The following is a 17,828-nucleotide window of genomic DNA, read 5'->3' on the forward strand; positions in this document are numbered from 1 at the left end:
GAACCGGTGACTAATAAGTCATAGTGTACATATTGCATACAACATTCATTTGGTATGAGGTGGTAAAAGTGGTGCATGTGTGTGGGGAGAAATAAAAAGACGCCCACTGCCTGGCGTAGGTATATATAGTATTAACAGTCTAACAGATATAAATACTCGAAAATAACCTCATTGATTGCTTTTGTCGCACATTTAGCTAAGGTCAAGGTAACACGGCACCACGAAACGGGACGATGAATGAAAGATAAATCATTTCTACTAAAATTATAATTTACTCAACTAAAAATCCCTGCGTATTAATTTCTGAATCAACACACTTAAGTACTGGGTGATTGTTTTGAACTTTACCATTATATGATGACGTCAGAGATCAGGTAATGTCATTCATAACTCATATAACTGAAGTTGGGTGTGTTATATTGTGATATTGTAGTACATGTTTGAAGATAAATGTTCCTATCATATTTAAATGAACATGGCATTAACAGAATCGGTAATACTACTCATTAACACTGGCTCAGAATGTCTCGAGGGCAACCCACCTCTCCTGTCACGTTTAATTAAATGACGTGGGAATCTTTCCTTAATTGATTTGGACCAGCCTTGTCCAGTAAAAGAGTTAACCAGCCAATACAAAGCGAGCATGACATTCCTCCATATCATATCATTGTCGACAGAAAATGCCAGAGGCATGCTATACTATTAATACTAGGCCTTGGCCACCGGTATTCATTCACGCTGAATTTAACGTGCTATTGGACTAAGACAAACGACAGTGTGTTGTATAATAATGTAAATTTGTAATTCAATAATAGACAGAAACACAACTTATCTTTTCACGTCTGAAGCAGACTTCTACTGGTGACGTCATCACAAGATATTGGTTTTGTAAGTATGGTTACAACAATATATCTAAGTGTTCATTTCATTATTTGTTTTTAGTTGTATTTCTTTCGTGAAATAGAGGCTTTACTCAATATTTCCGTAATGTCGTTAGCTGCAATAATTGCACCTATTGTAAAAATAAAAGTACATTCTATATGTAATTGATATAGATAATGCGTTTCTTCACCAATTCATAACCAATGTTTCTCTTAAACAGAAACAGTGACTGAAAAGTACGTTTGCAAGTACATATTCGAATACGCCTGTTACCTATGTCAACCAAAGAGTGAAAACTCTCTGCTTGACATATGAAGCAGACGTTCAAAAATACTCGCAAACACACTTTTCAATCGCTATTTGTATTTAAGGGGAATATTTGTTCCGAGTCATATTTACCAAACTGACAGATCTCATTCCAAACGTTTATATATCGTTTATAGACGATTCTAGAATCACCTTTCGTTCGCAATATAGTAGAAATTACTCAAATACATGTTGATCTGTTTCAGTTTTGTCAGCCTTGGGTTCAAATTGTTATATCATAGCCATGCTAGTTCAGACAATCTGTCTGGTTTTGGTGGTCGTGGCTACCAATGCTATGCCAAGCGGTAACCTGGTAGAAGATATGGGAACATCTGGTGTACTGGATCATTTGACAAGGACAGGAACGGTAGATAATAGTACAGACATTGTCCAGCGTGGTGAAGTCGTGGGGGACGGAATAACGTTTTCCGAGGATGCGATCTCGGACCTAGTCGCTATGCTTGTTGGATATCTACAACGATTAAAATGATTCGAGCTGAGAAAAAACCGGAAAGGAGCGTAATTTAATTAATAAGTTATACAGCAACAAGAACTGATTCTGATACTACTATTAGACTGTTTCACTTACCATATTTGTATATAGGATTATTCATCCTATAAATCAATTTTACCAAATCCGTGAATCATGGATAAAAACAATTTAAGTAATTCCTGTTGAGAGATCGAAAGAACCATAACGCGTTAATTTATTTAACTTAAAATAAACGCAATAACCACATTTTATGATGATTGATAATAAACTTTACAATTTTTTATAGAGTCTGATAACTCCCGATATAATTCAAACAGAACATATGTACATGTAGGAATCTCTAGGCCGCACCATGATTACAATATGTTAAGACAACAAGTTAAATAACTAAATGCTGTCAGAGATCTTATGTTTACGTCCCTATACTGTGACGGCTGCTATTTTCAACGGTTCAAATGTCCGGAATTTTACAAAATAGATTCGTTTTAGTGTTCGATATTTTTTCAACCCTACTTCTCATTTTGAGAGCGTGAGTGACCTACATTTAAAACTGTTTATTTTCAAAGTATAACATATTTACACTATAACAAATCAAAGCTCTATTTGCACAGTTAAATATATTTGACCTACTCGATTTCGGATAAGTGTTACGGTCATTTCTTTCCCGAAAACTTTCGGCACGTTTCCAAATGAAAACAAATAACAAAATGCCCTTAAATGCTCAATACCTCAATTTGTCGTATTGTGAGGATATACGCGAGACTTTTTTTTTTATTAAAGCAGTAAATATTGACGCTAGTTTTAATCATTTTAGTAATGTTCAGAAGCTGCATTATGTTCTGTCAAACAGTCACTGTGCTAAATTATGCGCCAAAGCCCTATGCGATATTCTAAATCGCCGAAGAAATTTAATGTACCATTGTTTTGTTTTACTTTCTGGAGACTGATATTTTTCAAACTGATGTATAGTTTTTATTGATGTTACTTAACACAACTTTTTCTTATTTCTTAAATATCTATAGTCTCTCATAACTCTTTTAGAGTGGCTTTCGTGATGAAATTTAATTGATTTTCCATATTCATGTATATCAATGTTTTAATGTTATGAAAGGTGAGATTTAATAAGATATCTGTATCCGTGAATTAATAGGGGTGGGACGGAATTGAGGTCGGGGTCCAGGTGGGGATATGGTGTAGGCAAAAACAAAAGGCCCCGTTACTAAAAGCTCTGGGTTATTGAGACCCTTTAATTTGTTAATTAATATTAAAAAGGATCAAGCCATCATACTGTGTGGATGTGTGTGCACGCCCACGTGTCCATCTCGAAATGCTGTAACATGTTATTCCTTACTTCATCGCTTCCATTACGGAATTCTCACTCTTCGTATTGAAGAATGGTATTCCAGTGTTAAACAAGTGCTGCTAACCGGGGGTTCTGGCGATTGCGATTTTTTCCATTTAGTTCATCCCAGAAGTAATCTATACTAGTATATCATGACGTCACTGTCGAGTCAGTATCGCAATAAGATCTACTCTGCATGGTGCCTTGGTCAGATAAATTGACGTGTCACAACCTATCAATTATGAATATAGTAATGACAACATACAAAATGCTTTGATATTGATATGGATTCGTTTCGACATTTATTGAAAATTTCCATGAACTGATGTGCTGTCATACAATGACACTTACATAAAATTAAAATGAAAATACAAAGTAAAACCCACAGAAACACGACTATATATTACAAATATCTACGGTAAAAATAAAGACAAAGTTGAAACATGTGTAGGCGTATCTTCTTTAGGGAACAACTGGATTAACTGTTGTGGCTGGTGGCGAATTTTGAGCCGCTGAATTTCCCGCGGAAGCATCAGGAAATCGGGTCTTACAGAAAGACATTTGGATCTGAATAACACAATAAATAGTAATATTTATCTATTTAATCTAATAACGTTTTTATTAATTTCTCTCAAGTTTGTAGGAATGTAATAACCTCATCAAATGTTGTTTTTATTTTTCAACATTTTTTTGTCATGATTAAGGCGACACTTACAAAAGACATTTCGTTACACCGTTTATTCAGAATTAATCCGCTACCACCGTTAAATGCTGTATAAACATTCCAAAGTGCTGTTTTCCTATGTGATCCATAACAATGAGAATGTAATGATGTAAATATTATATCTAAACACAGGATAATTTATAAAATAGCCAAATGTTTTGTTGTCCAGGCAAACAATTACCAGTAAAATAAATAAATAAATAAATAATTCACATTTGCCTGTATTGGTTAGGTAGATACTATAGTATTATCTACCAAAGAGTTAATTATCAGAACTAACCTCATCAATGTAAGCCTTCACTCCATTGTTATTCCTGCAGCCTCCGATCTTCAAGGGACTTAACCCGGTTTTGATTTTACCTATACGACATACGAACACAATGGCAATTGTTATAAAAAGCTGCATGCTTATAATAGTAAGTAAATTCTATATATGTGTATGTAGTGTATAACTAAAAACAATGTTACTTTAAAACTGCAATGTCTACGATAAATGAACGTATAGCCTAAGCAAGCGCATGTAGGTTTCAAACACATGATTTATACCTGTTTTTCGATACATGTTTCAATAAGAAAGTTTTTATTCATTTCTACAGTACCTGAGAACGGTGCCTTATCCGTAGATTCCATCAGGTTTTTAGTGTCTTGCTGAACATACTGCAGCTTGGCAAACATGGATTGTCCGTTAAATAAGAACAGTACATTACTCCAGGTCTCGTCCTGTTCAAAGAGACAATAGTTGGAGTTAGGATCGGAAATAGGATGTCTGGTGTACCGTATGGCCGGTTATTTTCTCGGATAAAAAAAAAATTTGCGATATTTGTTTAAAGGTAAGAATTAGATTTAAACGAATTAAAACTTTGCGATCTGGCTTTAAGACTATATTTAATTTTCGCGGATGATGCTCCTAATGTAGACTTACAAACTGTTTAACAGTGCGGTTTATTTCGCGGATACTTTTGAACCTTGTTTTTTTTTGTTTCACGGATCAACTGTTTGCGAGAACGCCAATGACCCATGAAATAGTGAAAATATTGTCCCCACGAAAATAACCGGCTATACGATAGTTAAACATACCGTGAAAATTAGAATTGCCCTGCATTTTCTCTATGACAGAAACAACATCATACCCTTTCAACATTGCATGGTGAATGTTAAGGAAGATGTTTCTAAAATGTGTCTTTTAGGAGATGTTTCTAAATTGTATCTTTTAGGAGTACTCACAATATATGGTACAGAAATGACACTAGCCACACCAAGAAAGTTGACGGCACGGAAATAGATCTTCTTTTCGGCAGTATTTAAATATACTTCAAGGGAAGCTGAATCCTCGATGAATTGGTCGGACTGGCAGTTCGATAAAAGGACTTGTTTGGTCGGACTATTGGGGTCTGCTGGCAAGGGGTATACTCGTAACTGGAACCCAAACATCCGGGACATACGGTCGTTGTTATTGTAAAACGGAATCTGAATCCATGAGCTTCCTAGAAATCGACCGTATCCCGACACTTGTAAAACTTGATGACCATCAATGTGTATACCAGAATCAGCCATGTTTTTAACCAACGTCTGACCGACCTCTCCAAAAAGCACCTGTACTTCAAGACGACATTCTGAAAAGGAATACCACAAGATTATATATGCCAACTGGTGACTAATAGAAACAAACATTTACTTGTTTATCTGAAAGTATTGCATTTCTTTCCGAAGCAAAAAAAAACCCCATTCCGACAAGTCTATTATTTCTTCAATAAACTTAGCCAGTCCCTTTTTACTAAAATGTCAACATAAGAAAAATATATAAAAAAAAAGATACCAAAATGTCATTTTATATGTAATCGCTATGCAGAGAACACTTTTACCGAAAACGAATGACGCCTTTTTTTGCCATTTTTGCATTATTACTATATAAGGAAAAAAACTCGACCAGTGTTTTGCAACCTTAGCATAAAACAATACAATGTATATTCTATGTAGGTTTTAATTCACATGATTATAATCTGTCAGCATTACATTTACATTTACGTCAGGGAAATCGGTTGGTTTCGCCTTGAGAGAAGTTTTAACTGCAGAGAAATATCCCGTTCAGATAGTATTCATTCGGCTTTTGCAGGTAAACCAATTATACATACGAGGTGCCTCGCCGGTGCCAATACAGCCACACGAAGCCTGGTCAAAGCGGGTACCAGGCCCACAAGTCATTATGGTCCCCTTGCTGGCAAGATTGTAGAACGATATCCTGTTCACTCCAACTGGTCGAAGCTTGCACCCTTCATGTAAATAAATATGAAAAACATATGTTAGTCAACGCATGAAATGTACACATTTTCAATATATACATCTGAACACAAATGATACAGATAAATAGATATGCATATTTTTATAAAAGAGAAAGTATTCAAGAAGCATTCATGTTTGCTAGAATTGCATCATATATGAGTGTTGGTATTATTGTTCTCACACCGATCGTTTGAGAATCACGTTTCCTGTTCTACTTTCAATTTTGTTTAAATTCTTTCGTAATACATTTCCGTATGTTTGCAATTAAGAATTTCGAAACTCGAAACTGATTTATCAAAATTATTAAGAAAATCTTTCTTTTTTTAATGTCGGCATCAAAAATTGCTACGTTGTTCCAACATTTCCCCTTTCTATACATAAATAACAATGAAGGTATATTCCAGAATAACATCATCCTGCTACATCTAACAAAAGGCATTTAATGACGCATTAAACGTCGACTGAAATGTTTCGTAAAAACGACAGAAAAATAAGAGCATGATAATAAAATATAAATAAGAAAAAAGAATAGATAAAAATAGATAAATAAGTACACGAATTCTTATAAAAAAGAAAATTGGATAGTTTAACGCTTTCAGGCGTGTAAAATGTAAAGCATATCTAAATATGAATTTTGTGATATGTACAGTTCATGCCGAAAAATATGAAAATAAAACTGAATTCTGCAGATTTTGTGTGTCAGTGATGCCAATGACCAAACATGTGGTAATCGGAGAGGGAGGTTAAGCCCTGTCACACTGTTGCGTATGAGAGAAACGTATGAGTTGCGTATGAAAATTCATAATATAATTTTCATACGCACAAAAAGCCCTTGAAAATACAGAATTGTGCGTATACTTACCGTATTGAACCTATGAGTAGCGTATGAGTAGCGTATGGCCAGCGTATTGAAAGCGTATTGACAGAGAATGTCAGCGTATGACCAGCATATGAGTGATAATTTTTCATACGCTGGCATACGTAGTACGATACGCAACAGTGTGACAGGGCCATTAGACAGTGAAAAAAACCTTAAGCACATGTTCAAATATAGGAGATGACATTCACTAATATATCACTTCGGTAAATAAATTTATTAGATATTTGAGGTTTTTAAAAGACTAATATACCTGCTTCACACACATAGCGAGCCTCGACCTGCTTGGCGATCTGTGGGCAATGGTCCGACATGATACTGGGGATGTGGACTTCACACGTTTGTTTGCCGTTGCAGAGCTGGCCCACAACCTTGGTGGCGTCCACGTTGTTGCAAGATGACGTATCCTGCTCGAACCTACACGTAATAGGATCAGCCCCGCCATATATAGCCTCCTTTACACGGATCACATCGCCGGAAGGACAACGTAATGTACTTTTCTCGCTCCTACATATAATTTGGACTCTTCCGGTATCTGGAAATTAAATGTATTATCCATTGATATGAAAGTAAAGACTTCACGATCTTGTGCTGTGCAGATTTTTGGTAGTTGTTATTTTATAATAAAGAAATAATTCTGCATACAAATAGTGTCTTAGATAGGTAGTACAAGTAGAATGTGCCGTTATACACATTAGAATGTCCTAATTATTTGTAATTCCATGTTTCCCTTTCTGATACGGGTGTTTGCCAAGAAAAGTGCATTTCACATATGATATGAATGTAAATCTGCAAAATAACTTAAGATAAAACAGATCCCTTAGGTTCGAGATGACTGATTTTTGTTTGTTTGTATTGAAAGCACATCGCCATTTCCATCGGTTACCGAAAAATCAACCACCCCGGTGTCCATTTACGTAAACTCTAGTGATTTTAGTAAAAAGTACGAAATCAAGAGCATTTTCTAACGAAAAAAAAATATTGAGACGAATTATCTGTATATCTGTGACATTATAGAGTCAATTTTAAAACTCTACTTTTTATGCCATTTGGAAGATTTATAAAAAAAAAAATATGTAGATACCTCCATTGGATCTCTAGTTATCTTCAAAAGGTTTTCAAATTTCGCAGAAAAAATAATTACTAGTTTCAGTTTTTAATAGATTTAATATATTATACCAAAGAGACAAAATAAAGAGTTGATGATTTATGATTGTACGTTACTGCTGATTGCGTGTGTCATTATGTTGTTAATTAAAATATATCTCATATCAGGAAGGGTATCAAGAACAACGCTATTGAGGGGACAGATACCAGCAAAGCAGACTTTCTAAAATCTTAATACATAATTATCTAATAATGAAGCGTGTTGTCCTTTGCAATGGTCGGTAGAAGAGAAGTAAAACAGTTTCAATACAAGCATTATTGATCCAGTTCAGTTCTTTATCAACCGATTGGTTCACTGGGACACGTGTTATATAAAACCTAACGTAATTTCATCAGAACAATTTTCATCAAATAATCAAAAAAAAAAAAAAAAAGAAAGGGAATGGCACTCATTAACGCAAGTTACAATGTAACTATATAGAATTACTAAAATTATTAAAAATTATCTAAAGTAGGTTATTTGTTATGTATCTCTGAATTACTTAATTATTTCTCCACAAAGCCATCGACACCGGCGTAGTTGATAAAGTGTCAGGTAAGAGCTGGGAGGTAATAAGTTATGTAGCCTGTTAACCTGGGGTCCTTCATAAGTTAATTATGGAGATATTCGTTTATTTCAGGCAATTAGATAAACACTTTTTCAGTTCTATTTTTCTATATAATTGAATAAGTGTACAAACCAATTTGAATAACATTTAGGAACGACGCTATTAAAAATCGGACAGCAATATTTAAAATGTCTGTGGAAGTACCTAGACCGATGTTCCTGCCATGTTTGATGGACTATATGTCAAACTCCCCCACATTCCCACCTATACTAGTCTACAAAAAGTCTGACCCCGATATGATAGAAATGTATAGGTTCAATACATTGACCTCTATTCATTAACTTAGACATAGAACGGCATTATACATCTTAATACATCCTCATTATCGTCTGTTTTGTCGCCTGCAGTACAAATGCAGTCACCGATACAATGTCAAAGTATTCTTTGTCGCAAAAAAAAGAAAGATAAAGCACGCCGACTATACAGATGTCAAATGTGATTGGGTTATGAAGTCATACCCTTTTAATTGAATGTGTATATTTGGTAATTATGTCCCTTATTAATTGTCGTATGAGTAATTAACTTTTTATTTCTTAATTGGATATCATTTTGATAATGTGTATTCGATAATTACGTATACGTATGTTAATTATTCATAAGGATCACATTTCATAGTCATATATTCCAAATGTAAAGTTAAGTATGTTATGAATGAAATGAATTGATTTGGTCACTAAACACATGCCACATTTGTATTCGTTCGTTATAACTATATTTAGTGAAGATATAATCACTTTAAGCTCTCAAATTAAAGTCAAATTTCAGATGGTTGAATCCTCCAGCTAATAATTTAGCAAATTTATAATTAACAGGAGTATGATGGAGCTACTATTTATTTTATTGTATGTAAGCATATTTTTACATGGGAGAACAACATATATAACTACTGCTTATATTACTGTTGGTTTTGTATCATGATATAGATTTGGTCATTGACCAATAAGAACTGTACTTTCCATTTACCACATTGAAATCCGATTTGACGGTAATTTGTTATGAAAACTCCCAGCGGATTTTTTATGCAAATGTTTTTCTCTACGTTTTGTCTTCTCGTCTTCCATCATAAAAAAAGTCATTCGTATACTGTTTTCTCTTTTATTTCGTACTCTTCAAAACGATTGACATTTTGTTATTCTCCTAAAATATTAAAGCTATTTAATAAATATACCAATATTTTTTTCTTTTGTTTCACATTCTTCACAAATGTCGATACTTTACATACCTACATAATTGATAGATTTCAATGGAAGCTATTTCCCATTTTGTTCTTCCGTACACCAATACCTTTAATTTAACCATCCATAACTAACCTTTGATGCCATATTATATTGCACTTATTTGAAATTGACATTTCCCCTACTCCTTTGGCCTATAATAGTTGGTTGTTTTAAGCAAAATATTTGAAATTAAAATAAAAACCTACCGTTGTTGCTGTGTTATTTTGTAATATCGAATATTGGCATTCTTCATTTAGTTAGATTATTTATCCTATATATCACGTTCTTAAGGTAAATTAATTCAAGACTGATCTATCATTGTCTTCTTGTCTGATTCATTTGTTTTTTCCTTTCACTGAGGTCTCCTTCGGTACCGATCTACATATTATATAGGAAGTGGGTTGGAGGTTAAATAACAAACAGATACGCTATCAAAATGTAGCCAACATACCCACGGCATGATAATTGAATCTAACAGTATGACATGTTTACGGGTTCACTCGTGTTTATAGTAAGGTATGTATGAGACAGATGACACACTGGTATATTAGTACATATTAAAACATATTGACACTGAGATAAAATGGAACCGAAACAGAATTAAACTGCATCATATAGCTGTTTCGTACTTTCAGTTCTCGTAATATAAGGGTCTGGGGAGTTGATATATAAGAACTGAGTAAAATAGGTGAAAAGAAATGTCTTGACCGGGAGGAGCAATAACCGCTAATTTGGTTAATTCTACAGAAAACATCTGAATTATGTTATTCTCTAGAGTAGCCCAGCGTCTGCACAAAATGATTATACATGTATTTCACACACCGTTAAATACATAAAAGAAAAGGGCGACATTTCGGGAGTTGACAAGTGAAATTTATTACTGGGGAAGCACATCACCATTTGTCACAGGTATCATCTGTGAAATATCGAAAAACCAGTCATAGTTAACACAGCTGGAGATATGACAGTTGAATTCCGTTTTTTACATGACAGGAATTAATGACACCGAGAAACGATAGATAAAATAGCTCCACCTACCGTATAAACACAGAGAAAGGGTTCCACAATTCCTACTACCAAACGACGCAACTAATCACGTTTGATGGAATGGGTGATGACATAAAACGTTTAACCAATCGAAATGCTTGTTACCAGTTGGGTTGAAATATTATGTAATGCTTGTATCTAACCTACCTTGTGGCCCATCAGCTTGAGCATAAAGTGAACATGTAGAATTACAGTTTGTGTCTGGCACGCACTGACGAAGGCCAGAGTTATATCCGGTCCCGTACGGACAACAGAAGGCTGTCGATAATCCCTCAATACACTTCCAGTAATGGCGGCAATTTCCGTGCCCATCAGCATATGACGTCACAGCAGAGTTTACACTGCATGGATCTGGTACATGAAAATTCTTTTAGTAAATAGCAATTGAATTGATCTGAACAAAACAAAATGTCTCAAGGAACCAGATATTAAGGTATTCTAGCCAAACAGATACTGGACATGATCATTCTATACAGTACACAACCTTTCAATAATATTATAGAGTTAGTGTCATAACCTGCAGCCATAGGCATCACATTTTTAGTAAACATATTATTCCGTCTTATACGCTGAAATTGTTCTTCCATAGGAGTTTTGAAACATATATTGCATGTCACAAAGTTTTACTTACTAAATAACTAATATCTAATATATATATATAATAGCATAAACGTCATTCTGAAAGACATGTGTTAGTTCTACATAGCTACTGAAGTCGTAAATACTTACCACTTTGACAGTTCACGTATGATGGGTAATTGCATATGTTATTATTATCATCGAAAAATGTTCCGAATGGACAACGCATTGACTGCTTCCTTTTACTGTGACATATATTGTACATTCGGCAGTCCCTCGCGTCTGAAGCGAAGCACACATGTGCACCTTTACATCCTGCACAAATATCTGAAAATATAGATTTAAAAAATGCTAAGATGCATGTTGAATTATTTTTTTTTTAAATACACTGTTATAGATTAATTCACATGTTGTTGGTAAGAGAAAGACATTGCGTGGTGTCATAACTGGTTTTGAATAGTTAACGAACACACTAATTACTAGTCCATTTGTCTGTAATCGTGCCTAATATGCTTTATAATGAGTGATAGTTGGACAAAACATACAAGAGATTCAGACTACTTAGGTATCAGATGAACAAGATTATGTTCATGTTTTGTGACCGATTTGAATTCGTAGAGGATGGGGTCATTGGGAAGACTTGGTGTAAAACATGCCAGACAAAGCCGAGAATATTTGCTTATAAAACGTACACACAATGATAACTCAGTTAGGGGCTGGTTATTAAGCGCATGCATTAGCTACAACAAATGATCTTTATGTGTATGATTGACATTTTATTAAAACTACATGTATAACCACATATATAATCACACATTTCGTATGTTAAACACGAGAGGCCCAAGGCAATTGTCTACAATGATATATAGACGTTATAAAATATATGCTTTGTTGTGTTGACTTGGAATATATAAGAATATTACAATTGATAATTGTAAATTAAAAGAAATGGTTTGATATATTTGATGTCAATCTGGTATAATCCTGTTAAAAATTATCGACATTAAGCAAAAGAGACAACCTTTATTATAAAGCGATAGACATGCTCTATATACATATATGCAAATCAGACTTACCTTCAAAGAACAAATGAATAAAAACAATACAGACATATTAATATATAATGCATAATGGAAAACAGTTAAACTCTAATCTAAGTAAAGCGTCCGGTGCACTAATGAAATCGTGTCTTTTATATATAAGGAATCTTCATGGTCGGTGTACATATTTCTATAACCAACACAATAACAATGAAGTGTTTTCACGACTTCGTAATGCAGTATGCATATTTGACAAGTTACAGCGGATTTCGGTGACAGGTTACCCAGTATTCGCGTGAAATAGCAAATCTGTAACAAATTAGTACATCATAGATTCATTCCAGTACATGTATGTTATACTGACCTTGTCCGTAAATCACAGGCAGCAGGACCAGTAATAATGCTAGTCCGTAATACATCTTCAGTTTTGTTCACAATCTTCAATAATACTACAATTGGAGCAAATTGGGTTGGTTACAAAGTACACATCACAGTTGTCGACAACATAAGATGTATCCAAATATTTGTTGACGGAATCAGCAATTCATTAAATACCCAATGAATAAACCAGGGAGTTCTTTTCTGAGACAATATGATTTAGTTCATTATACCATTTTTAGTATTTATAATTCCCTGAAATGTTCAATTTTACATAATAGGTAACGGGATAAATAAATAAATAGATAAATAAGTAAAGAAAGAAAGGCAAAAAGAAATATGTATACAAATCTTAACTCTTATAATAGAAGCAATTTACATTTGTAAATAAACAAATTGACGAATAAGTAAGATGTCAATTAAGGTTGAAATATTTTCACAATTGATAATGATCATAAAAATAATCTCTGAAATGCTACTGTGATATGATATAACAATTAAAATCAGTTTTGATATTGACGAATTGATCCAACAGTGAATGCAAACACTCACCTTCCTATCTGAGCGATGTTACCTGTGGCTTCGGATCGTCTTCAGTTGTCCTTTATAATGCTAGTCCTCATACGTAATGATAACCCAACCAACGGGTCAGCCGTTACTCAACAGTAGATGGAGAGATATTTTTATGGTGGGGAGTGAGTGAAGATTATTGATATGACGTGGTCCTCACAGGTAAAAGACAAGGGAAGGAATGTACACACAGTTAATGAGTTAAAACGGCTTCATGTTGAGTTTAACAAAGCTTAACTAGCTTGATTAAGTATATTAGTTAATTTATATATCCAGTATGTTTTCTTTCCCTTCACCAAAGGTTTCAAACACTGTGACAAAATTAGATGTAACATTACACAATCTGATTATATAAAAACAGATTATATATAAAACTCTAAAATAAATACAAAAACATTTAATTGAATATTGCATCAAGCTTATCAATCTTTGTAGGGCCGATTTTATACATTCATCTTAAAGACGGATGTGGTGTCGCCCTCTACACTGCTGCCTTGTAGTATCGCCCAAACGCCGACCGTCACAGTTCGGTGAGCACCATGTGAACCTTAACATTAAAACAATGCGAGCTGCAAATCTGCGTGTCATATCAAAAAAGTATCGCCTCTTTTTCATTAAGGGTGCGCGTAGTGACGAGAATAATTTGATATAATAGGTGCTTACAAAATGCATTACAATATAGTGAATGTTTTAACGTGGTCCAATGGTAACAAAGAGCGCGATAATGCAATGCTAGTGTTAGTTAAAAACAACAAAATAATGAAATGACATCCTAATTCTAACTCATAGTCGATAAAACGAGGTCAATATTTCCCCAATTATATGTATGGAGACCCTTAACAAAGTACAAGGAAATTAAGACCACGTGTTCCAAGAGGGTATGCGTCCTCTGTTTCATCGACGGCACCTGTTATGCAAACCTAGCTATTCGTCAAAACCAAGTCAAGTTAATCCTCAAAAAAGAAAGTCGATAGCAGAGCCAATAGGCATATACAAATATGAAAATATTGTTTCATCGGCTAACCACGAAAGTTTGCACCCACACAATAATGTGAAAGTTCCGAATCATGAAAGAAAGTACACACGAACAAAGGCACTTTTCATTAATGCTGATCTGAAATGTACCTCAATAAAAAAAAATGAAGCCTCTCAGTAAACTTGCTTTAGATTTATTGGCAAAGAAACGCAACCGGGACGTTAATAAGTATGATAATATAATGTAATAATTTAATAAAATTATAAAAGTAATATGAAAATAACATAAAGAGGATGCAAAAGTAAATGCCAGTTCTGCATGGGTTCCCACATTAGTCGCCTCTAATACTATTTCAGCAAACGTATTCTTTCCACATCCCAAACCTTTGGTACCTTGTGTAAGGAGCTATCTTACTCTCTACCAAATATGTACCAGTACTGTAACACTAGTATATTAATCATACTCTAGAATGTTCGTTGGCCGGATCAAGAACATCTTAGCTGGTGTTGTTGGTTATTTAAGTTGTTTTTATTACCAATGAAACAGAAGAGGATACTATATTTTATGTTTATAACATAACATTTACTAAAACGCACGACTCGTACACTTAACCAGTCAGTAGTAAGCAGGAACCCGACATAGGCAATGCTTATCTTTCTGATCCTAATTTAGAAAGGAACACATAAATAATTCGGGCTGATAATGGATGTATATGTACAGATATATATATCACCTAATTCATTATGTCTTACACACATTTACCTGTCTGGTTTGACGTAAGAAACCATTATATCTATTTAAAGTATGTGGAATTTTATGTCATATATAACCCCTGTTTTGATATTCCTGGGCTTGTATTTTGTCGTGCCCTTTTTCATCTTTTCGGTAAAGTGATAATTCTATTTCGCTCACTCCGATAGACCTCCTGGCTTTCTCTAGACTTATTAACGTCCCGGTTGTGTTTCTTTACCAATAATTTTAAAGATAATTTACCGAGAGGTTTCATTTTTTTTTATTGAGGTACACATATGCGATCAGCATTAATGAAAAGCGCCTATGCGCGTGTGTTCTTTCTTTCGTGGTTTCGAATTTTCAAATTATTTTGTGGGTGCAAACGTTTGTAGTTAGCCCATGGAAAAAATAATATAACAATGATACCTACAATGTGTAAAGCAATATTCGTTGTATTTATTTTGGTGGTTTCCTACTGACCACTAGAACAAAGGAAGTTTATACACAGCGAGCATTGCATGTTATACAGTAAAGTAAACAACGAATCTGCAGCACATAACTTTGTGACTTCCGTAGACCCTTCAGCAAGGTGGAGGCCAAACAAGTGGAGATCGTTAAAAGACTGTAGGAAAACTAATGGGCCCGAATTAAAGTCATAGAAGTCACTATACTTATCAGCAACCAGCTTAGTCATAGAAGTCATTATAACAATTTGTAACAATGTAACATTCTCTTTATTGATCATGAACTACACGGCTTTAATTATACGGTATACATGGCAACAATCTAGGACCTTTTGATTTCTCTCGGAAGTTTTTTTTGTTCTATTTTTGTGGGCTTTTTTCGATTTTGTTTTTTGTTATTGTTTTTTTTATAATTTTCTGTGTGTTTTTTTGTTAGTTTTTGCTTAGTTTGTTTTTTGTTTTGATTTTTGTTTTCGTGCATTGTTTCAAATTTATTATGCAAATGTACACAGGCAGTAGTCATTTTAAGAAATCTGAATCCCTATTGCACACCTATGGTAGAATATTAGAATACACATCTACATCTACATTGAACATATTGCGTTTGTATATAATTTCTAAGAAATCTACAACAGTGATATAGATATAATATTCTATACACATCACCAGCCTAATAATGTCGAACTTTTATTACAAAATGAACTATGAGTTATTGGCAAGCTGACATGAGACCATAAAGTACTAAGATTATCTCACATAATTAATACAATAAAAATGATGACACAGCAGTACCCATCAATACTAGGCGTGGACAGTTATAATTATACAGATATTTTTATAGGTTAAATGTCACACATTGTAAAGATTAGACACAGTATGACACGCATAGACAGGAGTTATAGTCGGTAAAATTAATCAGGGAAAGTGTTTTATCAATTTCAGGTTATAATGATAGAATTTGACATCAATCCATCTCGGAATACTTATTAGAAAATCAGATGCCAATTTAAGGTGTCTCTTGACATGTTTTGACACACCAGTTTACCAATACTCACAAATATGTTAAGCATTGATGTCATTTTTTTTTTTTAGTTTCATCGGGGTATGAAACAAATTTTGTTTGCAAACTGTATGAATCCGCGTAGCGGATTCTTACAGAAGTTTGCAAACAAAATTTGTTTCATACCCCGATGAAACTAAAAAATAATTGACATCAACGCTTATAATTAATTTTTGAAAATGATTTTCAAATTTAAAACATGTTTTATGTACAATTTTATTGGTTTTAAATGGGATTCTTTTTCTCAAATCAATACGCAACGTCAATTGTCGTATTGTGACGTCACATTTTTCGCGCCATTCTCGGAATTTCTTTCATAGAAGAATGAAAAGAATTTTTCGACCAATCACATTTGAGTATTTACCATGAAAACAAAGAAAAATTAATTATTGGACTTTGATAACGATAATTAGTGAAAATACCACGTTACTTACCACAATGGCATATGCAAATATCTGTCATTTTTATTGGAATTAGTCTGATAATCATTATCATTGTCTGCTAAATAGATTTTATAAATGAAACGTAATGTCAAAATCATGCTCTTTGATACTTTTTCGTTATTAAGTTCAGAACAAATTTACTTCCGTTTTAAACAAGATTAAAATAGAATTATATATTGACAACTTTTGACATTTAATATGCTACATCTCCGACATAGAGTAATTATGACGAATTGAAAACCATACTTTCTGTAGGTTGTTGTGTATTTTACAATAGTACATTACCGAAACGTCAATACTATACACTACTACCAACCTCAAAAAGTTTATTTTTTTATCGTTTAGATTTAAAGTACATAATTAATTATACCCCAAAGAAATCATACTTCGTTTCTATATTTTATTTGTAAATTTCTGTCATATCATATTATATGACTCTGACAACGAAACTGGACTGTCATGTTCCTTTGTGATTCTGACAACGAAACTTGACTGTTATGTTCCTTTGTGATTCTGACAACGGAACTGGACTGCTATTTTCCCTTCTGACTGACAACGAAACCGGACTGTTATGTTCCTTTGTGACTCTGACAACGAAACAGGACTGTAATGTTCCTTTGTGATTCTGACAACGAAACTGCAC

The 17,828-nt window shown here is 33.8% G+C and overlaps 1 protein-coding gene and 1 long non-coding RNA gene across 2 annotated transcripts; one reads left to right on the top strand and one right to left on the bottom strand.

Annotated features, from left to right (window-relative positions):
- The first annotated feature begins 658 nt into the window (after nucleotides 1-658).
- LOC117344343 lies at nucleotides 659-1,964 on the top strand. Its single transcript, XR_004536150.1, has 2 exons — nucleotides 659-888; nucleotides 1,395-1,964. It is a non-coding gene; the product is annotated as an uncharacterized LOC117344343 (long non-coding RNA).
- A 1,331-nt stretch (nucleotides 1,965-3,295) lies between these two features.
- On the bottom strand, nucleotides 3,296-13,651 carry LOC117344342. The gene is made up of 10 exons (XM_033907079.1): nucleotides 13,493-13,651; nucleotides 12,927-13,011; nucleotides 11,673-11,849; nucleotides 11,091-11,294; nucleotides 7,158-7,439; nucleotides 5,880-6,017; nucleotides 4,972-5,360; nucleotides 4,347-4,467; nucleotides 4,028-4,107; nucleotides 3,296-3,590 (listed from the first exon to the last, which is right to left on the bottom strand). Exons 2-10 carry the CDS (start codon nucleotides 12,979-12,981, stop codon nucleotides 3,486-3,488), a joined length of 1,551 nt encoding a protein of 516 aa, XP_033762970.1. The 5' UTR covers nucleotides 12,982-13,011; nucleotides 13,493-13,651; the 3' UTR covers nucleotides 3,296-3,485.
- Between the last annotated feature and the right edge of the window lie 4,177 nt (nucleotides 13,652-17,828).

The sequence above is a fragment of the Pecten maximus genome, chromosome 15 (genome assembly GCF_902652985.1).
Source record: "Pecten maximus chromosome 15, xPecMax1.1, whole genome shotgun sequence".
Taxonomy (NCBI): domain Eukaryota; kingdom Metazoa; phylum Mollusca; class Bivalvia; order Pectinida; family Pectinidae; genus Pecten; species Pecten maximus.

Bases quoted from the DNA above. Each gene is read 5' to 3' on its own strand.
- LOC117344342 (XM_033907079.1), bottom strand. From the start codon at position 12,981: ATGTATTACGGACTAGCATTATTACTGGTCCTGCTGCCTGTGATTTAC. The intron at 7,440-11,090 runs GTAGGTTAGATA...TTTAATTTCCAG, and splicing joins TCAAGCTGATGGGCCACAAG to ATACCGGAAGAGTCCAAATT. The intron at 6,018-7,157 runs GTATATTAGTCT...ATTTACATGAAG, and splicing joins TCGCTATGTGTGTGAAGCAG to GGTGCAAGCTTCGACCAGTT.